The sequence below is a fragment of the Narcine bancroftii genome, chromosome 7, assembly GCF_036971445.1.
Source record: "Narcine bancroftii isolate sNarBan1 chromosome 7, sNarBan1.hap1, whole genome shotgun sequence".
NCBI classification, from domain to species: Eukaryota; Metazoa; Chordata; class Chondrichthyes; order Torpediniformes; family Narcinidae; genus Narcine; species Narcine bancroftii.
Window position 1 is genome coordinate 33,979,392 of NC_091475.1, and position 25,733 is coordinate 34,005,124.

Sequence of the window (25,733 nt, forward strand, 5' to 3'; positions counted from 1 at the left end):
TAATGATAGTTTCAAGCATTTTCTTGACAACATAGGTTAAACTAACTGACCTACTGTACTGAGGCGTTACTATTAAACAGTGGCATGAAGTTTTGCTGTCTTCCAATCTGCCATGACTTGTCCAGAGAAATTTTGTAAATCATCATAAATGCCTCTAGTGCAACTTCTATCATTTCTTTCTGATGGATGCGTTCCATCAGAACCAGGGGACATCTATCTTTAAACCCACTAGTTTGCTCAGCATTACCTGTTTATTGTTAGTCATTGTATTGAGGTCTTCGCTTCCATTCTCCTCTGACATTAGATTGGTCTTCCATTGAGAAGCACTCTCTGTAAGCAGTTTGCATGTTCTCTACGTGTCTGTGTGGGTTTTGTCCAGATGCTTAATTTTCCTCCCTCCTCCAAAAAAATATACAAGGTTTGTAGATTAATTGGTGTGTTTGGGTGACACGGGTTTGTAGGTCAGAAAGGCCTGTTACGATGTGGTACGTCTACATTTAAAAATGTAAGGAATAGTAATTCAAAGCATTGGCCATTTTTGAATTACCCAAAATTAATTTCCCCTTCTTATCTTTCAAGAGACCTATGTTCACTTTGTCACCATTTTCTACTTCGTCATTTTAAAAACTTTTACTATCTGGTTTTATATTTTGTAATCTAATCTTCCCTTTGTTTATTGCTTGTTTAGTGGTTCACTGTTGCTTTTGATGGTTTTCCAGTTTCCTGCTACTCTTGGTAACTTTGTACACATGAGGTTTCAGTTTAATGTCTTTATTTCCTTAGTAATCTAGAATATTGGTCCCCCTCCAGTGCAAATGCAATCTGTTCCTCTTATACAGGTCACCTTATCCCCAGAAGACATCCCAATGATCCAAGAATCCAGTTCAGATGTAAACTGGCCCTCTAATCAAGGTCACCTCTTTCCCAGAAGAGATCCCGATGATCTAGGAACCTGAATCCTTGCTCTCTGCTTCAGCCATGCATTTATCTGGCCTATCTTTGTTTCTCTAATCTAACTAGCATGTGGCTCTGGGAGTAATCTAGTGATTGCTATTCTCCAAGTCCTTTTTAGTCTCCTTCCTAGACTCTAAATTCACTCCATGGGAACGTTTCCTACCTATGGCATTGATGCCGATCTCTAGCTCATCCCCCTCCTGAATGAATGTTCTGAGAGACACCTTTAACCCTGGCTCCTGGGTGGCAATTCAGCAACCTAGTGTCTCTCTCGTTGCCACAGAATCTTCTTTCTGCTCCTCTAATTATGGAGTCACCTATCTCTACAGGTCTGACTGATTCTACCCTTCACTGCTGTGCTTCCAAGCCTGTGGTGATGCCACTAACCATCTGCTGCTGCCCCTTGAAAGGTCATCTCCCCAATGGTATTCAGTGGTATGCTTGTACTGAGAGGGATGGACCCTCCACTGTCTGTATGCTCTTCTACTCTCCATAGTGTTCACTTAACTATTTGCAGCATAAGCCTTAGATGTGGCCACCTCACTAACTATTATCAATCCGTTTTGTACATTTCGACCTTATTAGTCCTCCCAATGTGCATCATCTTGCATTTACCAGGATTAAATTCCCCCTGCTGTTGCTCAATCCATTTTACCAACTGACCAATATCTTCCTGTAAATTAAGACCATCCCCTTCACAATCAACACCACTACCAAGCTTTCACAGCATGCTTCCTGTATTGGTATACAGATTGTTAATGTATATGACAAACCAGAAGGGTCCCAGCACTCTCCTTATGGTGGACAAATTCCCCTGAGCCTTCTATTATCAAGCCAATTTTGAATCCAATTTGCCATTGTTCCTTAGATCCCATGAACTCAAAACAATTTAGACCAGTTTCCTATATGAGACCATGTGAAAGGCTTTACTGAAGTCCACTTACACTGCATCAACTACCATGCCCTCATTAATTTCCTTTATTTCTGAAAATTTCAATCAAATTGAATCTCCCACCAATAAATCCACAATGCAGTTGCTCTGATTAATTCCTCCTCCCTTTTCAAAGGTAGATTAATGCTGTCCCTCCATTTTTTCCCCCTGAGTAATTTGCTTTCTATGTGACATGAGATTCACATGCCAGTAATTACCTGCTTTCTCCCTCCTGCCTTCCTTGAATGCTGATACTGTATTTGATGTTCATCAACTTGTTCTTGGTGAGTGATGATGTAAAAAGTTGTCAAGTCCATAGCAATCTCACCTCATCCCTTTCACCACTCCTCCCCCCCCCCCCCCCCCACCATGGCAGGGTATTTGTCAATCATTATAATCATTATACCAACTGAGACACCTAATATCTCATTTTTTAATTCTTGACATACAATTTCCTTACTTTCCCCACCCCCCCAAACTGCCTCAATTTTCCAGCTAGAACATCATACAGAAGTATTAATTTAAAACCTCATCCATGTCCTCTGGCTTCCCACAAATTGCCCTGAAGTCCCTACTGGGCCCTGCTCTTTCCCTTATCACACTTGAAATGAAAAGGAGGGAGGAGGAGGGGTGGATTGAGGGGTGGGGCAGATCGAGGAGAGTAGTGAAGGATGTGAGTGATTGTGAAGCAGAGCTCATTTGGTCAGGATTGGGAGTGACAGGGAGTGGGTAGGAGAGGGATCAGAGAGTTGGAGAGGAGGAAGGGAGGAATCGCTGAGGAGAGTGTAATGAGGGTGGGAAGTGTAGTGAGGAGTGGCGACTTGGTGGGGAGGGGAGTGTAGTGAGGGGTTGGTGGGGACAGGAATGAAGTAAGGAGTGCTGGGTTGGTGGGGAGGGGAGTTTAGTGAGGAGTTGGGAGGGGGAATTAGTGAGGGGTAAGGGGTTGCTGGAGAGGAAAGGGTAGTGAGTTAGGGAGGGGTATTAGTGAGGAGTGAGGGGTTGGAGGGGAGGGGTATTAGGGAGGAGTGGGGGGTTTGAGGGGAGGGGTATTTGAGATGAGAGTTGGAGGAGAAAAGGTGGGGATTGGAGGGGAGGGGTATTTGAGGGGTTGGAGGAGAAAGGGTGGGGAGGAGTTGGGATTGGAGGGGAGGGCTATTTGAGGAGAGGGATTGGAGGAGAAAGGGTGGGGATGTGGGGATTGTATTAATGAGGAGTGAGGGGTTGGAGGGGAGGGGTATTAGTGAGGAGTGGGGGTTTGAGGGGAGAGGTATTTTAGGAGTGAGGGGTTGGAAGAGAATGGGTAGTGATGAGTTGGGGAGGAGTATTAGTGAGGAGTGGGTGTTGGTGGGGAGTGGAGTGAGGGATTGGAGTGGAGGGGTATTAGGGTTTGGATGGATGAGGAGGGTAGTGAGGAGTTGGGAAGGGGTGTTAGTGAGGAGTGGTGGTTGGAGGGGAGGGGGGAGGGTAGTGAAGAGTTGGGGAGGGGTATTAGTGAGAGGAGTTTCAGAGGGGTATTAGTGAGGAATGGCAGTTGGAGGGGAGGGGAAGGTAGTGAGGAGTTGGGGAGGGGTATGTGAGGAGTGAGGGTTTGGAGGGGAGGGTTATTAGTGAGGAGTGGAGGGTTGGAGGAGAGGGTAGTGAAGAATTGGGGAATGGTATGAGTGAGTGAGGAGTTGGGAATGGGTATGAGTGAGGAGTGAGGGGTTGGAGGGGAGGGGGAGGGTAGTGAGGAGTTGGGAAGGGGTATTAGTGAGTGAGGAGTTGCGGAGGGATACTAGTGAGAGGAGTTGCGGAGGGGTATTAGTGAGAGGAGTTGCGGAGGGGTATTAGTGAGAGGAGTTGGGGATGGGTATTAGTGAGGGGTTGGAGGGGAGGGGTATTAGGAGTGGTGGGTTGGTGGGGAGGAGAGTGTAGTGAGGAGGGGGAGGGGGTTTAGTGAGCAGTGAAGGATTGGTGGAGAGGGGAGTATACTGAGGAAAGGAGGGGGGAATTTTTTTGAGGCTTTGGACGATATTTGGATAATTAGAATGCAACTTTTTCAGACTCGGGTGGATCTGTCCCTTGTGAGAATGTTCATGTCTGGCACTTCTGTTGAACCTTGTGTTTTGTAGACTTTCATGCTGTGCTAATTGTAATTAAACAATTCAAGCTTTGACAGATGTACTTTCTGAACTTTTTTGCTGAGTGGAAAACGAACATGTAATTCAATAAGGACAGCATTCCTTGGTTTTGATCCGCTGAATGCCAGTGACAGGGAATGCATTGACACATTCTTGTACTCTCAGATTTAGTTCATTGAATTTGATTCCCAAATCAGGGAAAGACTTTACAAAATGTAAGGTCAGGTGTTGGAGAATTCAAAGAATGCCTTTTTGTAAATAATTGAATTTGTTGACATGACACGGCAGAGTAAATGGTGTATTTTTGGTGTGATGTATCATATTCATATGACTCTTCAAATTGCTCAACTTGCCAGCATGCGAAGAGGTGGAGCTCCTACATAACACTGACATTTGTATACACCTCTCTTACTTCAGTTTGATCATTGCAAGCTGTCTAAGGAATTACTGCTGTGCCTGGTGTGACAGATGTAGCCTAATACAATAAATCTCTCTGTCTATCTCAGCCGCCATTTGATGCACTTAAACTGGACTCTACAATCTTCCGAGTAGCGTGCAGGGGAGGGAGAACAGGCACAGTTCTTTCTACGGAGCTAGAGGATAGACTGTGCATTGCCCTTCTACCCTTAAGGCAGGAAACCTTGCTCAAACTTTGACGGCCAGAGTTTTCTGCAGAGTAGGAGAGGGACGTGGAGAACCTATTGCACATCATGCAGATGGAAGTGTTACAGAATGCAAAGCCAACGACAGGAAGGTGTCGGAACAGACGTTTGAAAGTAGCCCTCTTTGTTTCTGTGGCTGCAGCTGTGGCTGTCAGTGTTGTGCTAGCACTTGGTAAGTGGTCTGTATGCTGCGTATGCAAGATCTAACTATCCCATACCTGGTTCAGATTTGTGTTGTCATTTTCACACCTGCTTAAGAACAGCAATGTGGCCAAAAGGTAGAACTCTCCAATGTTTATGACTTTATATCAATGCTTGACCTAGAGCCATTTCTGGGAGGGCTGGGAGGAAATACTCAAACTTGAGATCTGAGAACTTTGTGAAAGTGTGAAGCTGATTGCATTGTGAAATGATTTCAAGTCAAGATCCTACAGTATGTTTTGGTCTCATCTCACTGTTTGGGTCAGTAGACTGTAAGATATGTCCCACTTGATAACATTCAAACTTAGCATAGGGTGAAAAACTGAATGGAATATTATGCGGTGGATGCTTCAGAAGGTCTTCCACCTGACCTTATTTTGAAACAAAGTAGGGACGGAGAGCAGGAATATTTTCCCTTGGGGACACTGCTCAAGCAGTGTAATTGAGATGACTCCTGTTCACCTCAGTGCTCCGAGGGTCCAGCTGTGTGCATGCTTCTCATTGCTAAGGTGCGTGCAGTACCTGTGAATCAAGGACATGTCTTCAGCACATAACATTATTATGAATGTGAACTCCATGCCCCTTAATCTGAAATTGTTTGTTGTGCATTAGTAACAGCATGCACAATGAACCCTATGATACTTTCCCAGCACAAAGGTGCCATTTGTCATAGCTCTCGAGTACTGCCATTAGTTATAGCCTTTGGGGGCTGCTGCCATTGGGGGTAGCATTCAAGGCTGCTGCCAATTGGTGCAGCGATTGGGGGGCTGCTGCCATTGGGTGCAGCGATCGGGGGGGCAGCTGCAATTGGGTGTAACCCTTGGGGACTGCTACCATTGGGTATAGAGCTCAGAGGCTGCTGCCATTGCTTGTCACCCTTAGCTCCTCTCTTTCCTGGAAAAGAACCAGCGGCTGAGTTCTGGATCAGAGAGCATGCCCTGGTGGTCTCTGGGAGGTGGGGGGAGGAGGGGTGGTGCAGAGAGAGGGAACTAAGTTTCAGAATTGTCCTGTCAATTGAGCTGGGTTCTGTGATGAAGCAGAATGATCACATGCTCACCCTTGACTTCAGGATGGGAATTTGAGGATAAGAAATGGTCAAGAATGTTGAAACATCTTACCTTTGTGCCTTCCCCCTTGGGTCTTGCAAATTCGGACAGTGTTCATTCTGCCACTTCCACCATAATGCTGCACATCTCAGCATTTGATGCTTTCATACAGTATTTTGCAGGGAAACAGCCCCTTTGGCCCATCTTGTCCATGCCGACCAAGCTAGTCCCATTTGCCTAGACTTCACTCGTATCTTTCTCAGCCTTTCTTATCCATGTACCTGTCTAAATGTCTGTTAAAGATTGTAACTACCCTTTCCACCACTTCCTCTGGCAGCTCATTCTAAACACACCTCTCTCTGTGTGAACAGATGCCCCACAAGTCCATTTTAAATCTTGGTTCTCTCACCTACAACTTGTGCTCTCTCATTTTAGATTCTCCTACTGTGGGAAAAAGGCTATGACTACTTACCTCATCTCTGCCCCTCATGATTTAATTAACCTTCGTTAGCATCCCTGGGATTCCTCTGACCCTTGGGCTGCCAACATCAGCTAATGGTTGACGTGATGGTTAGGGCGACATTGTTTCAGCACCAGCACGAGGACCAGAGTTCGAATCCCACCCTTTCTGTAAGGAGTTGGTATGTTCTTCCTGTGTCTGCGTGGGTTTTCCCTCGGGGCTCTGGTTTCCTCCCACTGTTCGAAACGTACCAGGGTTGCAGGTTCATTGGGTGGCATGGGCTCATGGGGCCAAAATGGCCTGTTACCATGCATATGTCTAAATTTAAAATGTAACATTAAATTGAATAATAGAAATAAATGGATCAGTCAGATGAATCGGTGTGAGAAATCCAGGGTCAGCCCAGACCTGATGATGTGGACATCGAAAAGAATCTTGGATAGGCACATGGATGTAAGAAAAATGTATGGTTTTGGCTATGAGGGAGGAAGGGTAAAATTCATTGTGGAGTAGATTTAAATAGGTCAGCACAACATCGAGGGTTGAACAGCTATATTGTGTATTTTCTTTGGGCTTCAGTAAGGATTTTGATAGGGTCCCACATGGAAATCTGATCCAAGAGGTAGATCCATGGGATGCCAGGAAAGTGAGTTGGCAATGGGGATTAGTGAATACTAGTACTGATTTAGTTTACCTGCCATTTTCTCATTTCCCAGTTTTACTCTTCAAGCTTACCCTAAATATCCTCTTCTGCTTTTGGGGACTTGAGTTTTGTTGGCATTTGCGAGTTTTCTCAATATTTGTCTCCCTTGGTTCTTGTAAAATTCCCTATTCTTGGGTTTAAGACTGCTCCTTGTCACTTCACTTACTCTTTTTATTGACCTTTTACCAATCATCTTTTTCTTGGAAAAATTTTTGCTGAATATTATGAACCAGCTGTTTAAAAATCTGTATTATTCACCAACTGACTATTCCTGAAATTATTGACGCATTTCACACCATTGCAAATGCCTTTATTTGATGACGCTGGGTATTTGCCCTGAAACAGTATTCAGAATTCTAAATACTCACCACTCCCAAGACAATCCTTAACCTCAAAATCTTTCATTAATCGAATCTCTACACATGACAATATATAAATCTGCAAGTCATCGGCACCAGAAACCTTGGTAAATTTCTAGAGGTGTGGTGGAAAGTGTGCTGACCGGCTGCATGAAAATCTGGGAAAACCAATACCCTTGAGTGTAAAGTGTTAGGTCTGCTTTGTTCATGAATGAGTGAGACAAACACCAGACTGAGTTGTTGTTCTTTATTACCGGATTGTAACACTTGCAACTAACAATGTTAGTCGGAGAATGCATTCTGCCGTTATCAGCAAAATGATGATTTTTTATACCCTTGGATACGTGCTTAGAACATCATCATATCATTACTTGTCCAATGACTAAAACTGTTGCTATCCTTTCCCTGCTAGCTTCCTGCCTCTCAATCCATCAATGTCTCTCTTATCTTGTAAGTACAAGGATGCATTCACATCTTGTTACAGCCCTGCACAGGGTAACTCCTTACACATTCCCATCTCATGATGTTTTACCTTACAAAAGCCATCCAAAAGGTAGTGGACACAGCCCAGGGGCATTACAGGCAAAACCATTCCCACTATGGAGCACATCTACGGGGAACACTGCCATTGGAGGGCAGCAGCAATCATCAAAGACCCATACCACCCCAGCACAAGCTCTGTTCTTGCTGCTGCCATCAGCAAAGAGGTGTCGGTGCCACAAGACTCGCATCAGGTTCAAGAACAGCTGCTCCCCCTCCCCCATTAGACTCCTCAATGGCAAACTCAATCAGAGACTCATTTAAGGACTCTTACTTGTGCACTTTATTTTCTTTTTGTTCCCTCTGTATTGCAGTCAGTTTGATTACATTCATTATTTGTTTAAGTTCTTTGTTTTGTTTACATGTTTTATGCTGTGTACAGTTTATTTTTTGCACTACCAATTAGTGATAATTCTGCCATGCCTGCAGGAAAAAGGAATCTCAGGGTTGTATGTGTTGTCATGTATGTACTCTGACAATAAATCTGAATGCTTAAAAAAACAATTCCTCCATGCTCCACAAATTCCTCTTCCACTTCCCAGTTTTATTTATCTGTTAAAACACAGATTAAAGTCACCTGCTATTCTTCCGACGTACCTTTGATGAGGTTTAGAACTTAGAACAGTACAGCATGGGCCCTTCAGCCCACAATGTTGTGTCGACCCTTATAAACATGCTCCACAATCAACGGTTGACTTAGTGGTTAGCACAATGCCTTTACAGCGCCAGCGATTGGGACCAGACCTAGGTTCGTATCCTGCACTGTCTGTAAGGAGTTTATACATTCTCCCCTTGTCTGCATGGGTTTTCTCCCAGGGCTCCAGTTTCTTCCCACTGTTCAAAAACGTACCGGGGGTGTAGGTTAATGGGCGGCACGGACTTGTGGGCTAAAATGGCCTGTTAATGTGCTGTATGTCTAAATTTAAAAATTAAATATAACTCTTCCTCCCCCATAGCTCTCTAGTTTTCTTACATCCATGTACCTACCTAAGAGTCTTTTAAATGCTCCTATTATATCAGCCTGCACCACCTCTGACGTCTCCTTCAAATGTCCCTCCAACCACCTGAAATGGATGTCACCTGTTACTGTCCATTGCCACCCTGGGAAACAGGTGTTGACTGTCCACCACATCTATGCATCTTATAATCTTATACACCTCTAACAATTCTGTTCTCAACCTTTCCTCATAAGACTTATTCTCCAACCAAGCGGCATTCCAATAAATCTCTGTACCCTCTCCTAAAATGAGACAGAATGCATTATTCTGTGATCAAACGAAAGCTCTAACATTATAAGTTTAAGTTCAAGTTTATTATCAGTGTTCTCCGGTCTTCGATGCAAAAACATGCAAATATCCATACAGACAAACGATATGTATGCAGTGTGTAAAATAAATAATTATGGTTACACTAATAGTGGAGTCTCAGAGGGTTTTTTGAGAGCAGTTTATCAGTTGTTCAGCTGCATCACTGGCCGTGGAAAGAATCTGTTTCTCAGCCTGGTGGTTCTGGCTCTGATATTCCTGTATCTCTTTCTCGATGAGAGTAGTTGAAAGATGCTGTGCATCGGGTTATAGGGGTCTTCAACAATTTTGAATGCCCTTACCAGACAATAATCCAGTTAGATCATATCGATGGAGGGGAGGGAGACTCCAGTGATCCTCTCTACCACTCTTAAGGTCCTGTGGATTGATGTCTGATCCAATGCTCTACAGCAACTGAACCAGACTGTGATGGAGCCAGCAAGGACACTCTTGATAGAACTCTCATTAGAAAGTTGACAGTCTTCTCAGGAAATGCAGTTGCTGTTGCACCTTTTGACAAGTGAGGAGATATGTGCCCATGATAGGTCAACTTGGTGCCCTCTACTCTCTCCACTATTGAGCTATTAATATGTAATGGTGGTTGTCCCTGGTCCTGAAGTCCACAATCATGTCCTTTATCTTGTCTATATGAGGCTCAGGTTGTTATTCTTGGATCATTTCACAATATTTTCCACCTCTTCTCTGTTGTATGACTCATCGTTGTTTCTGATGAGCCCAACTACTGATGTGTCATCTTCAAACTTGATGTCTCTGTTGGATCCGGATCTGCCATTGCAGTTATGGGTCAATAGCACGAATAGGAACAGTCTGAGCACAGTTCCCTGAGCCTCAACATTCTACCACTGACCCAGACTGACTGTGATCTTTCTGTTAGGAATTTCAGAATCCAGTTACAGAGATGGGTATTGAGTCCTAGTGAGTACAGCTTCTCTACCAGCCTCTGGGGAATTATTGTATTAAACGCTGAACTGAAGTCGATGAACAGCAGCCTGGCATATGAGATGTTGTTCTCCAGGTGGGTCAGGATGGAGTGAAGGGACAAGGCTGTAGCATCATCGGTGTACCCAACCAGGTATGTTATCTGGACCCGCTGCCTTGCGTTGGTTCACCTTGGATAGGATTCTCTTCACCTCAGCTTTGACAATGTAGAGGGCCGTACATCACAGGGACACGGAGCTTTCTTCAGCGTCACACTGATCTTGTCAAACCATGTATAGATGTTCAGTTTGTATGGAAAGCAGAGGACTCTGACTTGCAAGATTGTCTTGTGATCTATTCAGCCCTGGCTTATCTTCGTGCCATCTTATCTCCTCTCCTGAAGGCATCATCACGAGCTCCAAGAAGTGCCCGGAGCTCTGAGAAGTACCCAGACCTCTGCTTCAGCCCTGGTTTCTGGTTAGCCCTGGTTGTGAAGCATTTAATCTTGGTGACATCCTTGATGAACTTGTTGATTTAGCCAATTCTTGAGCTCGTGTACTCCTTGATGTTAACATGACCATTCGAGGGGGAGTCACGTGATGGAGTAGTGGCCGGACAGTGAACTCCAGCCCTCTCCAGAAAAGTCGGGAAAAACAAAGGAAAACACAAAGGCACAGAAATAAAAGTTACAGAAAAGTGAGTATAAAGGTGGAAAGAAGATGGCGACAAAAAAAGAAAAATCGAAAGCAATGGTAAGAAGAGAGGAAGAGAAGACAAAGGAGGAAAAAGGTGAAGGCCTTACCTGTCCAAAGAGGCCCGCTGCGGAGAGAGAAACCCGCTCCCTCAGGTCGGTAAATAATGGACTACAAAAATGGCTCGCTGAGCCGAGTAAAAGTGCGCAACCACGCATGAAAAAAAACACACCGACGGGAGGGGGGACCAGCTGGGGAGTCGATCTCCACAGCCGGCAACGACAGCTGCAGAACACCTCCAGCAAGAAGAGACCACAGAAGACAATAGAAACAAGAAAGAAGAGAAGGAAAGGGCACCAAAGAAACAACAGATGGCCAACCCAGAGGAAGAAGAAGAGGAAGAGTACAGTGAAATAGAAGAAGAAAAGAAAGGCAAGATAAAGGATATACTTTCTCTTATTAAAGGATACATGGAATCATTTAAAGAATGGCAAACGCAGGAATTTAAGGATTTAAGAAAAAGAATAAACAACACAGAAGAGAAAATGAATAAAATAGAGATGACCTTAACAGAAATGGGAAAGAAAATGGACAAGATGGAAGAGCGGGCAGTAGCAGCAGAAATGGAGGTAGAAGACTTAAAAAAGAAATTGGAGGAATCTAATAAAAAAACTAAAGAGACACAAGAACTACTAGCTCAAAAAATAGATACAATGGAAAATTATAACAGAAGAAATAACATAAAGATAGTGGGCCGTAAGGAAGATGAAGAAGGCAAGAATATGAGGGAGTTTATAAAAGAGTGGATCCCTAAGACCCTAGGATGTCCAGAACTACAGCAAGAAATGGAAATAGAAAGGGCACATAGAGTATTGGCCTCTAAACCACAACCACAACAAAAACCAAGATCTATTGTAGTAAAATTCCTAAGATATACTACAAGAGAAAAGGTACTGGAGAAGACAATGGAAAAAGTAAGAGAGGGCAACAAACCACTGGAGTATAAAGGGCAAAAAATCTTCATTTATCCAGATATAAGTTTTGAACTCCTAAAGAAGAGAAAAGAGTTCAATACAGCAAAGGCGATTTTATGGAAGAAAGGGTATAAATTTATACTAAAGCATCCAGCGGTATTGAAAATATTTATTCCAGGACAACAAAACAGACTATTCTCGGATCCAGAAGAAGCACGAAAATTTGCAGAACAATTACAAAAATAGACTGAGGGAGGAAGACGGGTAATGAGAGTTAAAATGATCACGATTGATATGTATGTGGGTAAAGACAAAAATAGACTGAGGGATGAAGACGGGTAATGAGAGTTAAAATGATCACGATTGATATGTATGTGGGTAAAGAGGTATAAGAGTGAATAGAGACAATGTGCATACGTGAAAGTATCTGTACTTAGAGGAAAATATAGATAGTATAGACAAGAATTAATAAGGGAAGGTAATGGAATAGAGAGAATAAGGAGGGAATTAAAAGAGTGACCTTTGTGACATATGAGAAGTGAAATCTTTTCTGGGGGGGGCGGGGTGGGGGGAAATAGCGGTCACTGCAAAATCAGTTGACGCTTGCGAGTAGATTCGCAAATCCAAATGGAGAGGGGAGATGTGGTTGTCCGACAAGGGATAAAGGACAACTCAGGAGGGGAAGGGGAGATTGGGGATAAATAAGATAGAAATAGGAGAATAAGGAAAATGTTGGATGTTGTAGGAATGTTGTCTTATAAAGAGTTGAAAATAAGAAAACAGAAATGGAAAAGGAGGAAAGGTAATGATGGAAAAACGGAAAGAGAAGATAAACAAAATATAAAAGGGCTACGCTGAACTATATGACTTTAAATATTAATGGAATGCATAACCAAATTAAAAGGAAGAAACTACTAAATTTAAATGAATAAATGTATTCCATTAGAAAAAATAACATATAGGTTAAGAAATAATATTGAAATATTCGAACAAGTATAGGAGCCTTACATTAAATACAATAGCGAAAACCTACCGGGGACAAACATTACCTAAGTTGATGGAAGGAGAAGGAAAGAAAAGAATGGACTCAGTAGAATTTCTGGTGTATTTTTGTTGAATGACAACATTGTCTGACTGGCTTAATGCAACCTAGATTGTATACCTAAAATGGATGAGAGGGGGGGGGTGGGGGGTTGGCTTGGGAGGAGGTGGGGGGGGAGAAAAAGTCACTGTATATGTGTGAAAAATAAATAGTGTATATCATGGCTAATGTGATTTATGGTGTGAAAAATAAAAAATTAAAAAAAAACATGACCATTCTAAGTAGCTGCCTCCATGAAACAGCTCTAGTCCATAGTTTACAAACAGCCTTGCAGCGCTGCTGTGGCCCTCATACCCCCTACTTGGCTACATCTTGACCTTCCTGCAAAATGGCTTAGTTCGCTTTGCCAGTGGTCTACATGCTGGGATTAGTAGGGCAGATATGTGATTTGAGTAACTGAGGAGGAGGCATGGTGCAGCCTTGTATGCACCAGGGACTTTGGTGTACACTCGATTCAGGGCGTTCTCTCCTCTGGTGATGAAGCTGACATGCTGTTGAAACTGTGGTAGAACTGCTTTCAGGTTGGCGTGGTTGCTAGTTATAATCACTGTCAGAATGGGATGTCTGGGCTTCACAGATGGCACCATAAAGCTCCTTCATTGCTTCACCTTCATTCTTTGAAGGTGGAACGTAAACTGCAGTAATCACTATGGCCATGAATTCCCTGGGCAGGTAAAAGGATCTGCATTTCACCATCAGGTACTCTTATCTCTGCTGAGTAGAAAGTCCTTATCACAGAGGCATTTGTCCACCAGTTCTCACTGATGCAAATGCACAGTTCCCCCACCCACCTCGAGTTAGAAGGTGCCAGAAGCAGCAGGCACCTTTGTCTGCCTTGAGGGAAATAAGGTGATCAAGATGGATCACTGAGTCGAGAATGGAGACCTGGAGCCATGTTTCCTTAATCACCAGAGCACAGGAGCCTTGTAGTTTTTTCTGGCTCATATGCAGTCTCAGGAAATCTACTTTTTCATCTGTGAATAAAATTGTCAGGAGCGTGGCTCTTGAACTTAATCTCCGATTAATGAAGGCCAGCATACAGCCTTTTTAACCACTCTATCCAACTTGCGCAGCAAGTGCCTGGTGATTTCAGGCGCCCAAGTTCATTGCCCAATTAGATGAAACTGAGGTGTCGTTGCCAATTAATAGCTCCCTTTTGCTTGCATCTACAATGGGGAACACACTTGTAGTTTCCAGCTGTGTGTAAGAGGAACTGATGAGCTGCAAAGAGCTGTTGTTTCTTAGAAAGCACAGCCTCACCCTGACTTATGACCATCTGTACATCCGGGGAAAAAAACGGCTGCCAGTGACCTTCTCTCAGTTGCCATTCAGTAAGCACCGAAGAAGAAGGAGTTGCGGAGGAGGAAGGGAAGGATTGACAAATTCAAGAAGCTATAGTCAAATCTATGAGGGACAAAAGAAACAAACAATCCAAATAAATTTAAGCATGTTCTTCAAATATGTGATTTTTCCCCCTGCCCCTCAACCCACCAAGATGAAGACTGTGACAACCCACTGCCAAATACAAGTGCACCTAAGGGATCAAGTTCAGATGATGAAAAATTTTATTAAATGTCTTGATTTATGACTCCTACATGCCATGATAATATACTTCCGACTTGCATCCATTTCGAAATACGTCTGGTCGGTCAGAACTGAACTTGGACATATGTCAGGGAACAGCTGTAGCTTTACCGAGACCTAGAAGACAAATACTGCTTGAGAATTTTTGTTTAAAACAATAACTCATTCATACAATGGCTTTAATGTACTGAAATGTCTCAGGATGATTCAAAGGAATATTATACAAAACCTTGGTCAGGCCGTGCTTGGAATACAATGTGCAATTCTGTTTGCTTCATTGCAGGAAGAACGTGAAGGCTTTGGAAAGGTACAGAAATGTGGCCTAGTTAAAAGGGCATGAGTAATGGGTAAAGGTTAGATAAACCTGGGTTGTTTTCTCTGAATTTTTGGGTGCTGAGGAGATACCCTGATAGAAGTATATTCAATCAAGAGAAGCATTGATAGGGTGGACTGCCAGAATCTTTACCCCAGTCACACACTGGAGGTCATGTATTTAGTGTGACAAGGAGGAAATGTAAGGGAGACGTGTGGAGTGAATCAGAGTGGTAGGATCTGGGAATGACTACCAGGAATAGTAGTGGAAGCAAATACCATGGCAGCATCTAGATAAACAAATGAGTGTAAAGGGGATGGAGGGAATATCTATCAGGTCCATGCAGGAGTTTTAAAAAAATTTTGATTTGGATATCATGTTCAACACAGACGTATGGGCAGAAGGACCTGTTCCTTTGCTGTACTATTCTGTTTCATCAATTAAAGCTTTATACTGAACAAAACATAGACTGAGATAATTTGAAGGGTAGAGGCTTTATAGAGGAGAAGGTTTGGGAGGAAATTCCAGATTTCAAGCATCTGAAGGCACAGGTGCTATTGTTAAGTTGTCACGATAATTTTCTAGCCCTGGACTAAGGATCTGAAGGCCGAGTATTTTAGATAGAGCTATGTAGGAAGCTAGAAGTACAAAAATCTGCAGACACTGGTTGAAGTAAAAACACAAAGATGGAGGAACTCAGCAGTGTCCTCTATATAGCAAAGGTAAAAATACATAACAGATCTTTCGGGCTTGAGCCCTTCATTGAGGTAAGGGCATAGGAGTAATCGGGAGAAGCGAAGAGAGCAGCAGTTAATGCTGTGTAGGTACCTGATTTGAAGCAGGCTATTTGGTCCATGCCAACTCTCAGGGGAGAAATTCATCAAACTCTTCTCTGCAGCCTTGAAAACTATTTTGTCCTGGTGTGTGTGTATTTTTTTAAAATTTGGAAATACATCACAGGAACAGGCTCTTCCAGCTCACAGCTCAATGACGCCCCTTGTGACCAATTAATCTACCAACCCTGTTTGTCTTTGAAAGGAAATGAGCACCCAAAGGAGACCCACATGGTGACAGGGAGAAAGTACAAACTCCTCACACACAATGGAGATTCAAATCTGGGATGCGGGCACTGAAATAGCACTGCGCTAACTTCTTGTGCACCCACACCTGCCACCCTTTATGTTCTTCTTGCTGTTAACCCACCCTCAGGAATAATTTAGAGCAGGTAGTTAACTCTCAGTTTTGTCTTTGGGGAGTGGGAGGAAGCCAGAGCGTCACGGGAAGAATGTGTAAACTCTACACAGACTGGTGGTGGTCAAAGCTGGGTCGCTGGAGCTGTGAAGCATTGTCAAATAAGGAAAATAGGGATACAGGATGAGCAGCATTTGATGTGAGATGGTGTGCAGATTCAGAAATCAGCTTGGCAGTGGAACAAAAACTGGTCCTTGGCCAGAAGTCCACATCTGAAGGTCAGTAAAGAAAGGACAAGGCTTTGAGTTTTAATTGTCTATTGTCACTTACACAGATACAAAGTGAAAAGTTTCATTTTGCACAAAGTCACTATGATTCAGTGCCACTGTCAATCCATGTATAAAAGTTCAGATATAACAGTGATGAGATCAATCGTGAGAATCCATATGTTTAAATTGAATGTGGAAGGCAGGTAAAATTTAAAGTTTAAAACAAGTCAGCGACTGCTTCGCACTGGGAATCCATCACCACTGTTGCTCTAGTTGCAGTCTCGGAACTGTCCCGGCTCTGGACTGGTTCCCTCTCTCCGTGTCATAGGATCTCCCCATTTAAAGCCACTCATCTTCACAATGGCTGCTGTTTCCCCAGCACACTTGGTGTGGTCTTCCATATAAACCTCTCCTCCATAGCACTCTCTGTGTGGACCCAAGACTGACACATCTTATTCCCAGCACTTGCCAAGTAGTGTCTTGGAGAGACCTTTCTCTCCCTCCAGCACTCCCAGGGTGGTCTCCCTTCTCCTAGCTCCCTTGGTGTGGTCTCCCAGATAGACCCCTCTTCCACAGCACTTCTGGTATGGAACCCCGGATTGACCCATCTTCACAGCACTATGAGGAACACCAGATAGATCCCTCTTCCACATCACTCTCCATGGACCCCCAGATAGACCTAACTCCCTTCCCATCCTTGTCCCCAGATGGATCAGTCTGCCCCTCACCTCTCAGTGTAGACTCTTCCAGCTGCATTCAAGTTGAAGCGCAGTACTGGAGGAACTGGATGAGGGAGAGATTTGGTGCCAGGTGCCCTTTGCTGCAGAGTACTTGTGGGAGTTTTAGTTCCAGGCTACAAATTTCAGCCTGAGGAGATCTCCTTGGTACCAGCACAGAAAGATCTGTTCATGGTTACAGGGTAGCACTCATGCTAAAACCCTTGTGGAATTTTATCACTGCACAGTTAAAGAACTTTGATAATAGTGTTGTAGATTGATTTTTTTTTTTCAAAATGAGGGTTCTGAATTTTTTTTTCTTGTGTGTTTTATTTGCAGCTGCCAATCGTGTGATAAGTCTGCACTCAGAGGAGTATTGCCTCACAGCTGAATGTGCCGAGGCTGGTAAATAGCAACTTTTATTTCTCCTGTAGAATTATGTTTTCATTTCTTCCCAGGATATAGTCAGCAGAGCTGGAGCTTTTTCAGTTCCCTGTTGCTCCGGAAGATGGAGACAGACAATTACCCGAACCCTGAGATCACAACCATGTGACAACATTCAACCTTCAACTTTCCTGGTAACCTCCTAAAAAAAACACTGCAGGATTTGTTAAACACGATCTCCCATACACAAAGTTATGTTGACTATCCCTAATTAATCCCTGAGTACCCAAGCACTTGAATATCCAATCTCTTAGAACACCTTCCAATAACTTACCTAATACTGACATCAGATTCTCTGCCCTGTAATTTTCTGGGTTATTTTTGGAGCATTTTTTAAATAACAGATCAACATGAGCTACCCTTCAATCCTCTGGCACCTCACATGTGGCTAAGGACATATTAAATATATCTGCCAGGGCCCTCGCAATTTCTACACTAGCCTCCAAGATAAGAGGGAATACCTTGTCAGGCCCTAAGGATTTATCCACCTTTATTCGCTTTAAGACAGCAAGCATTTCCTCCTCTAATCTGTATAGGGTCCATGACCTCTTTACTTGTTTGTTTCACTTCTTTCGACTCAGTGCCCATTTTCTGAGTAAATACAGATGCAAAAACCCCATTCAAGATCCCCTCCATCTCTCCTGACTACTCTGATCTTAAAGAGGACCAATTTTGTTCCTTAGTATCCTTTTGCTCTCAAAATACCCATGGAAGTCCTTGGGACTTCCTTTCACATTGTCTGCCAAAATGACCTCATATCTTCTTTTTAACCCTCCTGTTTCAGTTTTTTTCCTGCAAGTACCCCATTTACTCCATGTTGTCTGTATTTACTTTACACTATACTCCGCTTCTTAACCAGATCACCAATATTCCTTGAAAACCAAGGTTCTTTGTGCCTGTTAACTTTGCCTTTAATCCTGACAGGAATATACAAACACTGTACTCTCAAAATGTCTCCTTTGAAGGCCTTCCACTTACCAAGCACATCCTTGCCAGAAAACAATCCATTACAATTCATGCTTTCTCATATCTCAAAATGGGCCTTTCTCCTATTTAGAATCTTAACCAGAGGACCAGACGTATTCTTCTCCATAATTACCTGGAAACTAATGGCACTATGATGTCTGGACCCATAGTGTTCCCCTACACAATTCTGTCACCTGTCCTGTCTCATTCCCCAATAGGAGATGCAGTATTGCATACTTTCTAGTTGATATATTGATGTAGAAAACTTTACAGTACACATTGGACAATCTCTAAGCCATCCAGCCCTTTTACAGTATGGGAATCCCAGTCAATATGTGGAAAGTTAAAATCACCTATATCACAATTTTGTTTCCTGCAGCTATCTATCCCATTATCCACCCATGTTGCCTCAGCAAATGAGCCCTCTCGTCTGACCTGCCTGAGCACAGCTGAGATATTTTCCCTGATGAGCAATGCCACTCCTCCCCCTTTCATCCATCCCGCTCTGTCACATCTGAAACAGAACCCCTGAATATTGAGCTGTCAGTCTTGTCTCTCTTGCAACCAAATTTCACTAATGGACACAATGGCATAATTCCACATGCCAGTCTATACTTTAAGCTTCTTTGCCTTTCCTACAATACTCCTTGCTTTGAAATAGATGCACCTGAGAACATTATTTCCACTACACACAACCTTTATATGCAGTTTTAAAATCATCTATTTCTTCCTCCACTCTGGTTCCCATTCCCCTGCAAATCTAGTTTAAATTCCACGATCAGCACCAGCAAATCTTCCTGCAAGGACATTAGTCACCCTCCAGATCAGACACAAGCCGTCCTGCTGATACTGGAAGAGAGCTCAAGATCCAGAAATCTGAAACCCTCTCTCCAGCACCATCTCTTCAGCCACATGTTAAGCTGCATTATCCTCCTATTTCTAACCTCATTAGCATGTGGCACAGGTAGCAATCCTGAGATCCTCTACTTCAACTTTGCACCCAACTCCCTGACTCTGCCATCCTTCCGACCCACACATGGACTATGACATCTGACTATGACACCCTTCATTGGGTGACCAGTTCTGCCTTGGTTTGGATTGTCTGGGTGTTTGGCAGCAGGTGGAAACCCAGGTTTTGGATCTGCCAGTCAAATGCCTCTATCTGTCATCCTTCATCTCTCCCTGGTCCACCACCAATCCCTCCTGGCCCTGGTCTTACCCCTTCCACCTGTCTTTGCTCTACCAGTTCTCTCTTTCCTCCGCATTCTCAATTCTGATGAAAGATTCTGGCCAACAACATTGACCATTCTTTTTCTTCCACTGATGCTCCAGCAGATTGTGTTTTGCTTTTGGGCTGATCAAGTCAGACACAAAGTATTTGTCTGTAAAGCTGTTTCTTGCCTCAAATTTCCTCTGAGGTCCTTTGGTCTTGAGGATTGGGAGGGTTGAGTGTATGTCTAACAGGAATTTTGGGAAAACATATATTGGATTAGGACTCTGGCCATTTTTAACCTTTCATAATATATACTCCAAACTACATCCATGGATAAACTACAATACGAAACCCAGTACTAAACAGCTGGTGGTTGGGTATAAAACCAGTCCTGGAAAACAAGGACACAGAGTAAATGCGCTTGTCGGTAGTCCCTGAAAACTGGAAGATGGAGTCTAAAGGGTTAAAGACATTTTGTGTTGGGTAGACTTCAACAGGTATGACAAAATGAATATCACACGGCAGCCATAATAGCAATGCACTGGTTTTCATCCAGATGGTTGCAATGAGAGTATTTGTCAATGGAATTTGACCGTGTTTTTATTTCCCCTTACAGCTGCAGTAATGCTTAACAAAATCAACTGGTCAGCTGACCCATGTGACAACTTCTTCAATTTTGCATGTGGAAGGTGGCAGAAGGATACACCCATCCCTGAAGATTATTCGATCTATGGAACTTATGCATTGGTTCAACAGAGCGTTAATATCAAGCTGAGAGGCAGGTTCATTTTTTTTGTACAGATGCCGGAACATTGCGTAACCTATTCAACATTGAAGGAGATGTTTTCCATTTACATGGCAAGGGGTTTTGATTGTCTGACTGAAGGGTCAGTGTTGGTCAGGACACAGTATTTCAACAACACTAGAACATCTTTTCAGTGATCTGCCAAAATATTGACAGCACACTGGTCGAGCCAAAGTAATTCACTGAGCTTCATGACTGCAGTTACTGAAGTGAACAAGAGTAATCAGCTCATAAGAATGTAAAGCAGTCCACTTGGAGTGGAGCAGGTCATACTCCAAAGATTGGATTTCAGTCCTAATCTTGCAGTTTGTACCTTCTCCCTGTGACGACATGGGATTGTTTTCGTTTCCTCCCACATCCCAAAGATATGTGGGCTGGTCAGTTAATTGCCAGTGTAAATTAACCCTGCTGTGTTAGAGAGTGTTAGAATCTGTGAGTTGATGAGAACATGAGGAGAATAAAATAGGATTCGTTGAGTCTTCCCTTATAAAAAATGCAACCCCCTGCCCCAAACTTCCCCTCTAGTGCCCCTGTAGCATCTGTATCTTGGAACAATGAGTTGCTAGCGTTGCCCTTCTCTCAGCCACGTTTCTTTTATGACTATAAAGTCCCAGTCTCCCAAGCCAATCCATGCCCTCAGTCGGCTGCTTTACCTGTTATGCCTCTTGCTTTGAAATAACTGAAATTTAATGTAATTGAAATTGAAACTGTAGGTTTTTCCTCTTTCTTTGCGTACACCCACCTATTCTGAGCTCTACACTTGCTCTCCTTGAGAACAGTGTTAGCTCCCAACTCTCACCAGATTCAAGAACAGTTGCTACCTCTCCATCATCAGACTCTTGTTGACTTTTTTGATTCTCTCTGTATTGCACATTTGTGTGGTTACATTTGTTTTCTGTTTGCAGTTCTTAATTTGTTTACATGTATATGCTGTGTACAGTTTTTTTTGCACTACAAATAAGTGGTAATTCTGCCGCGCCAACAGAAAAAGAATCTGAGTTGTATATGATCTCCTGTATGTACCCTGACAACAAATCTGAAATCTGAACTTGCAGTTTACTAAAACAGGCTCTGAGCCAATTGTGAATTTTTTTTTCCATTTTAAAAAGAACACTCCAATCCTTCCTGTGTGCAAAAAGTTGGGGTTTGTTGGACAATGTTATTTTATCTTGGCCAAGCAATATACAGAAATAGTGTTGGCTTAACTGAACTCTGAAAAGGCCAGAGGTAAAAAGAATTACAATTCATTGATCTGTGGCACTGAATGAGATGGGAAGTAGCCCTCATGGTACTTTAATTGCATGATTATTACGGCGATATGTTATAAATGTAGATCCATTAAAGAAGATGGGAATATTATTGACAATGTACTTAAGCACATTCTGCAAAGAGGTTTTTATTTCAATCTCTCTTTACATAAAGGACAAACTTGTTCTAGCAAGCTTAAGCCCATAAAGGAAGGAGAAAGACCCAGAACCCAGCAAATTCAACCACCCAACTTCAACTGTCAAAAACAGCCATCTTGTGCCTTTCATTCCCATTTATTATTTCCCGTGTCTGGTCTCTGGCTTTGCAATCCCCTCTCTAAACTGCTCTACAAAAATTTTGATCCCGCTCTGTGCCTAACATTGGACAAAGCCACAGTGCTCCCACAAAGCAGCCCAGAAGCAAGGAGGCACCACAAAAAAACCAAAGATATTTGAAGATAACCCTCTTCTCTCAAACAAAACAATACAGTCCTAAAGAGGCCAGCCCTGACCTTGACTAGAGGCAACAATAGAACTAATGGGAATTAAATTCATTCAAGGCAAAGATGTTTGCATTGTTCAACAAAAAAAAAGCAAAAAAAAAACCACATAGAATCCTGCAGGCAAACAGAGTTGTGATTTATTTATAAAACAATCCACAAATTGCTTTCTCATGCTTTGAGGTCTAAATTGTTAAAAAAGTTATACTTACACCTCTTTAACTTGAGAGAGGATGCAGAGGAGACTTACCAGCATACTGCCTAGATTGGAGAACATATTTTATGAAGCAAGGTTGATCAAATCAGATTAAAGCCTTTCTCTTTGACTGAGGATGAGAGGTGACTTAATAGAGGTGTATAAAATTATAAAATTATTATTTTTTTAAAAAATTTAGACATATAGCTTGGTAACAGGCCCCTATCAGCCCTCAATTCTGTGCCCAATTACAACCAATTGACCTACATACAACCTGGTACATTTGAAGGGTGAGAGGAAACCAGAGTACCCAGAGGAAATCCAGAATGCACAAACTCCTTACAGACAGCTCCAGATTTGAATCCTGGTCGCTGGCGCTGTAACAGCATCACGCTAACTGCTGCGCTAAACGTGCCGCATAGATGAGAGGCATAGATAGGGTGGACAGCTAGTATCTTTTTCTTAGGGCCAGGACCAGAGGACATCTGTCTTAGATGAATGGAGGAAAGTTTAGGGGAGATGTCAGAGGTAAGATTTTTACAGTGTGATGAGTGTTTGGAATGCATTGCTGAGGGTGGGGGTGGAGGCTGGTGCAATAGGGATAGTAAAAAGACACAGATAGGCATGTGGATACAAGGAAAAAGGAGGATTATTGGCTGTGAGGTAGGGAAGAATTAGATTGTTGAATCGGGTTATGTAGTTCAGCACAACACTGTGGGCTGTACGTTCTTATAGACTGAGGAATGGGAACATTTAGGCCAGAGTCCGGGTTTCTCAGTTGGCCAACAGGAAGGGGTGTGCACTTGAAAACTTTGAGCTTTTTATTTTTGCATTCATTCCAATTGTCATGGGATGTTAGTCTCAAGGAAACTGACAGAGGAATAAACCCAGCCAAATAATGTCTGCCAATTAAATAAAAACCATTAATATCCATGCCATTCACACTACTAGAGTTTATATAAAAAGACAGAGAGATTGGGATTCTGATTTTTAAAAATATTTTATTTTTCATTTTCCATAAATATATTCACACCATCTTTAAACTTTTATACATATCAAGTATATTAAATATTTACAAACTCCCTTCCCTTCCAAAAACACAAAAATATAACTTCACGTACCACTAGAGCTCTCTTTTTTTTCATAATTCTTTTTCTAGGATATCATATCGTGACATACATTGAAGGGTTAAATTTATAATTGGACTCCTACATAATCCAAGTACAGTTGCCATATCTTAATATATCATATTTATTCTTCAAGTAATTTTTCTCCATGGGTATACAACTGCATAACTAACTCCGTGCCCCTTCGAGCAATAAGGAAGGAAGAGTTGGATTTCCAAGTGATTGCTATACACTTCTTGGCCACAGCCAGAGCTACTTCAGAGAATACCTTTTTGCTATCCTCCAACTTCCACATCACACACACATTTCCTAATCATTTCTTTCACATTCTTTAAGCTGTCAATATATATTTTCTTCTGGCTATCTATCCCATAGGATGATGATGGTTCCTTTCAGTCAGTTTGTGGGGCTTGATATGAGGATACCCCACTCCTTAGAAAGGAACAGCATGTGTATGAATGGATTTAGGTGAGAAGGTCCAGACCCACCCTCTCAAGATCCCCTCCCAGCAGCATGGTGAGGTCCAAACGGCTGTGGTAAGTTCTGTTGCGGTGAATGGCCAGACCAAGCTTCAATGCGAGGGATGCCCTTTCCACATTTCACGGCATACATTTGCTAGATGGCCATTGACCCTTCAAGAGGGTTCTTCTGCCTTTGACAAGTCTTATTTTTCATCCTGCAGGGTGCTGACCACCCTTCGCACCAGACAAGGCGAGACGGTTTAGTCGCCGACCACCCAACCATGCAATAGGTTACATGGTACCAGTCGCACTCAGATGAGTGACCTGACACACACTATACATTATATCACAAATATCAATGGTCCTGATATTGATCTCTGCACAGACTTCCGATCAGAAAACCATCCTTTCAGTTCTACCCTCTATCTCCTTTCACCAAGCCAGTTTTGGATCCTGGCCTTAATCTTCTAGATTAGCTTACCAGGCAGAACTTTGTCAAATACCCTACCTAAAGACAACACCACTACCTTGCCTTCGTCACTATCCTCCATGGCCACTAAAACTATCGGAATTTTGGTGCTAGTACTGAAGCTCGGCTCTGCACAGGCGTCATTGGAACCTTGGGTGCTTCGGTTTCCTCCTACCCTCCAAAAACGCACGGGCTGCAGCAGAATCAATGTATTTGGCTGGAAGGGCCTGAATTTAAAAAAAAGATGCCTTGGCTTTTTTTAGTTTTGTTTACAAAGTAGATGTTTAGTTGCAGCAAGTAAGAATTTCTAATTTGTAATTTCTTACCATAAATATATGACAAACTCTATAATTTTCAGCCCAAAACATCTGCACTTGGAGAAATTTAATCAACCCTCTTTCTCACTAGCAGGAAGGTTTTTCACCAAAAATCAAATCATAATTGCAGAGGCTGGAAATTTGAAATACCAACAGAAAATGCTTGAAATACTCAGCAGATCCGGCATCATTTGAAGACAGAAAAGTAGAGTGTGGGTTTTAGCTTCCAAACCCTTCATCTAATTTCTTTCCTCTTTCCCAGTTCTTACAAAGGGCCTCATCTCCCTTCACAGATGCTGCCTGAGCAGCTGATACCTCCAGCATTTTCTGTTTATATTTAAGATCTGCTTCTGATATTATTGCAATCAGAAATATTTTTATTTATTGACTAGCATCTTTTTCCTCCCCACAGAGCTGTTGGAAACCCCTATCGATATAGTAAAAGACATAAAAGCTGAACAGAAAGCGAAGAAACTTTATCAGTCGTGTATGAATGAAAGTAAGCCTCTTTCAACATCTAGGAAATTTGTAAAGCTTGTCTTCCTTCCTTTACTCTGGGAATGTGAGTGAGAGTGTTAATGTGTCTCCAATCTCATAAATTGCACACAGATGTTCACAGTGTACACTCAATCCCACAAGGGATTGGTGAGGTGTTGCGTATTGAAGCAACACAAAGGCAGATGGAGAGTCACGTGATGCAAAGTAGGGGGTAGGAGTGATTCTCAGAGCTCCCAGAACAGCAAGTGAAAATAGGCAACAGAAAAAACAACCAGAAAAACAATAGAAAAGTGATAGGAAAAGCGATTAGAAGATTAAATCCTACAGAAATGGGGAAGAAAGAAAAAAAGACAATTCAGAAAGAAGTAACAACCCCAGCGCACCACAAAGACCAGGAGAGGTGGCCTCGTGGCAAGAAAGAGGCAGGGCC

General features: G+C 42.7%; 1 protein-coding gene across 7 annotated transcripts in view; it reads left to right on the top strand.

The window, feature by feature from the left end:
- phex (phosphate regulating endopeptidase homolog, X-linked) overlaps positions 1-25,733 on the top strand; it is a 128,697-nt gene that overhangs the window by 17,235 nt on the left and 85,729 nt on the right. For 6 of the 7 annotated variants that reach the window (XR_011341709.1, XR_011341710.1, XM_069889514.1 and 3 more), the window contains exons 1-4: positions 4,448-4,839; positions 17,400-17,465; positions 20,300-20,461; positions 25,218-25,304. Coding sequence is in view for 5 of the 7 variants with exons in the window: in XM_069889514.1 (XP_069745615.1) it covers positions 4,716-4,839; positions 17,400-17,465; positions 20,300-20,461; positions 25,218-25,304 (439 nt within the window). In the remaining 2 variants the exon portion in view is untranslated. Of the gene's footprint in view, positions 1-4,447; positions 4,840-17,399; positions 17,466-20,299; positions 20,462-25,217; positions 25,305-25,733 lie in introns of those variants that run through there. The other variant, XM_069889518.1, reaches the window with a different exon arrangement.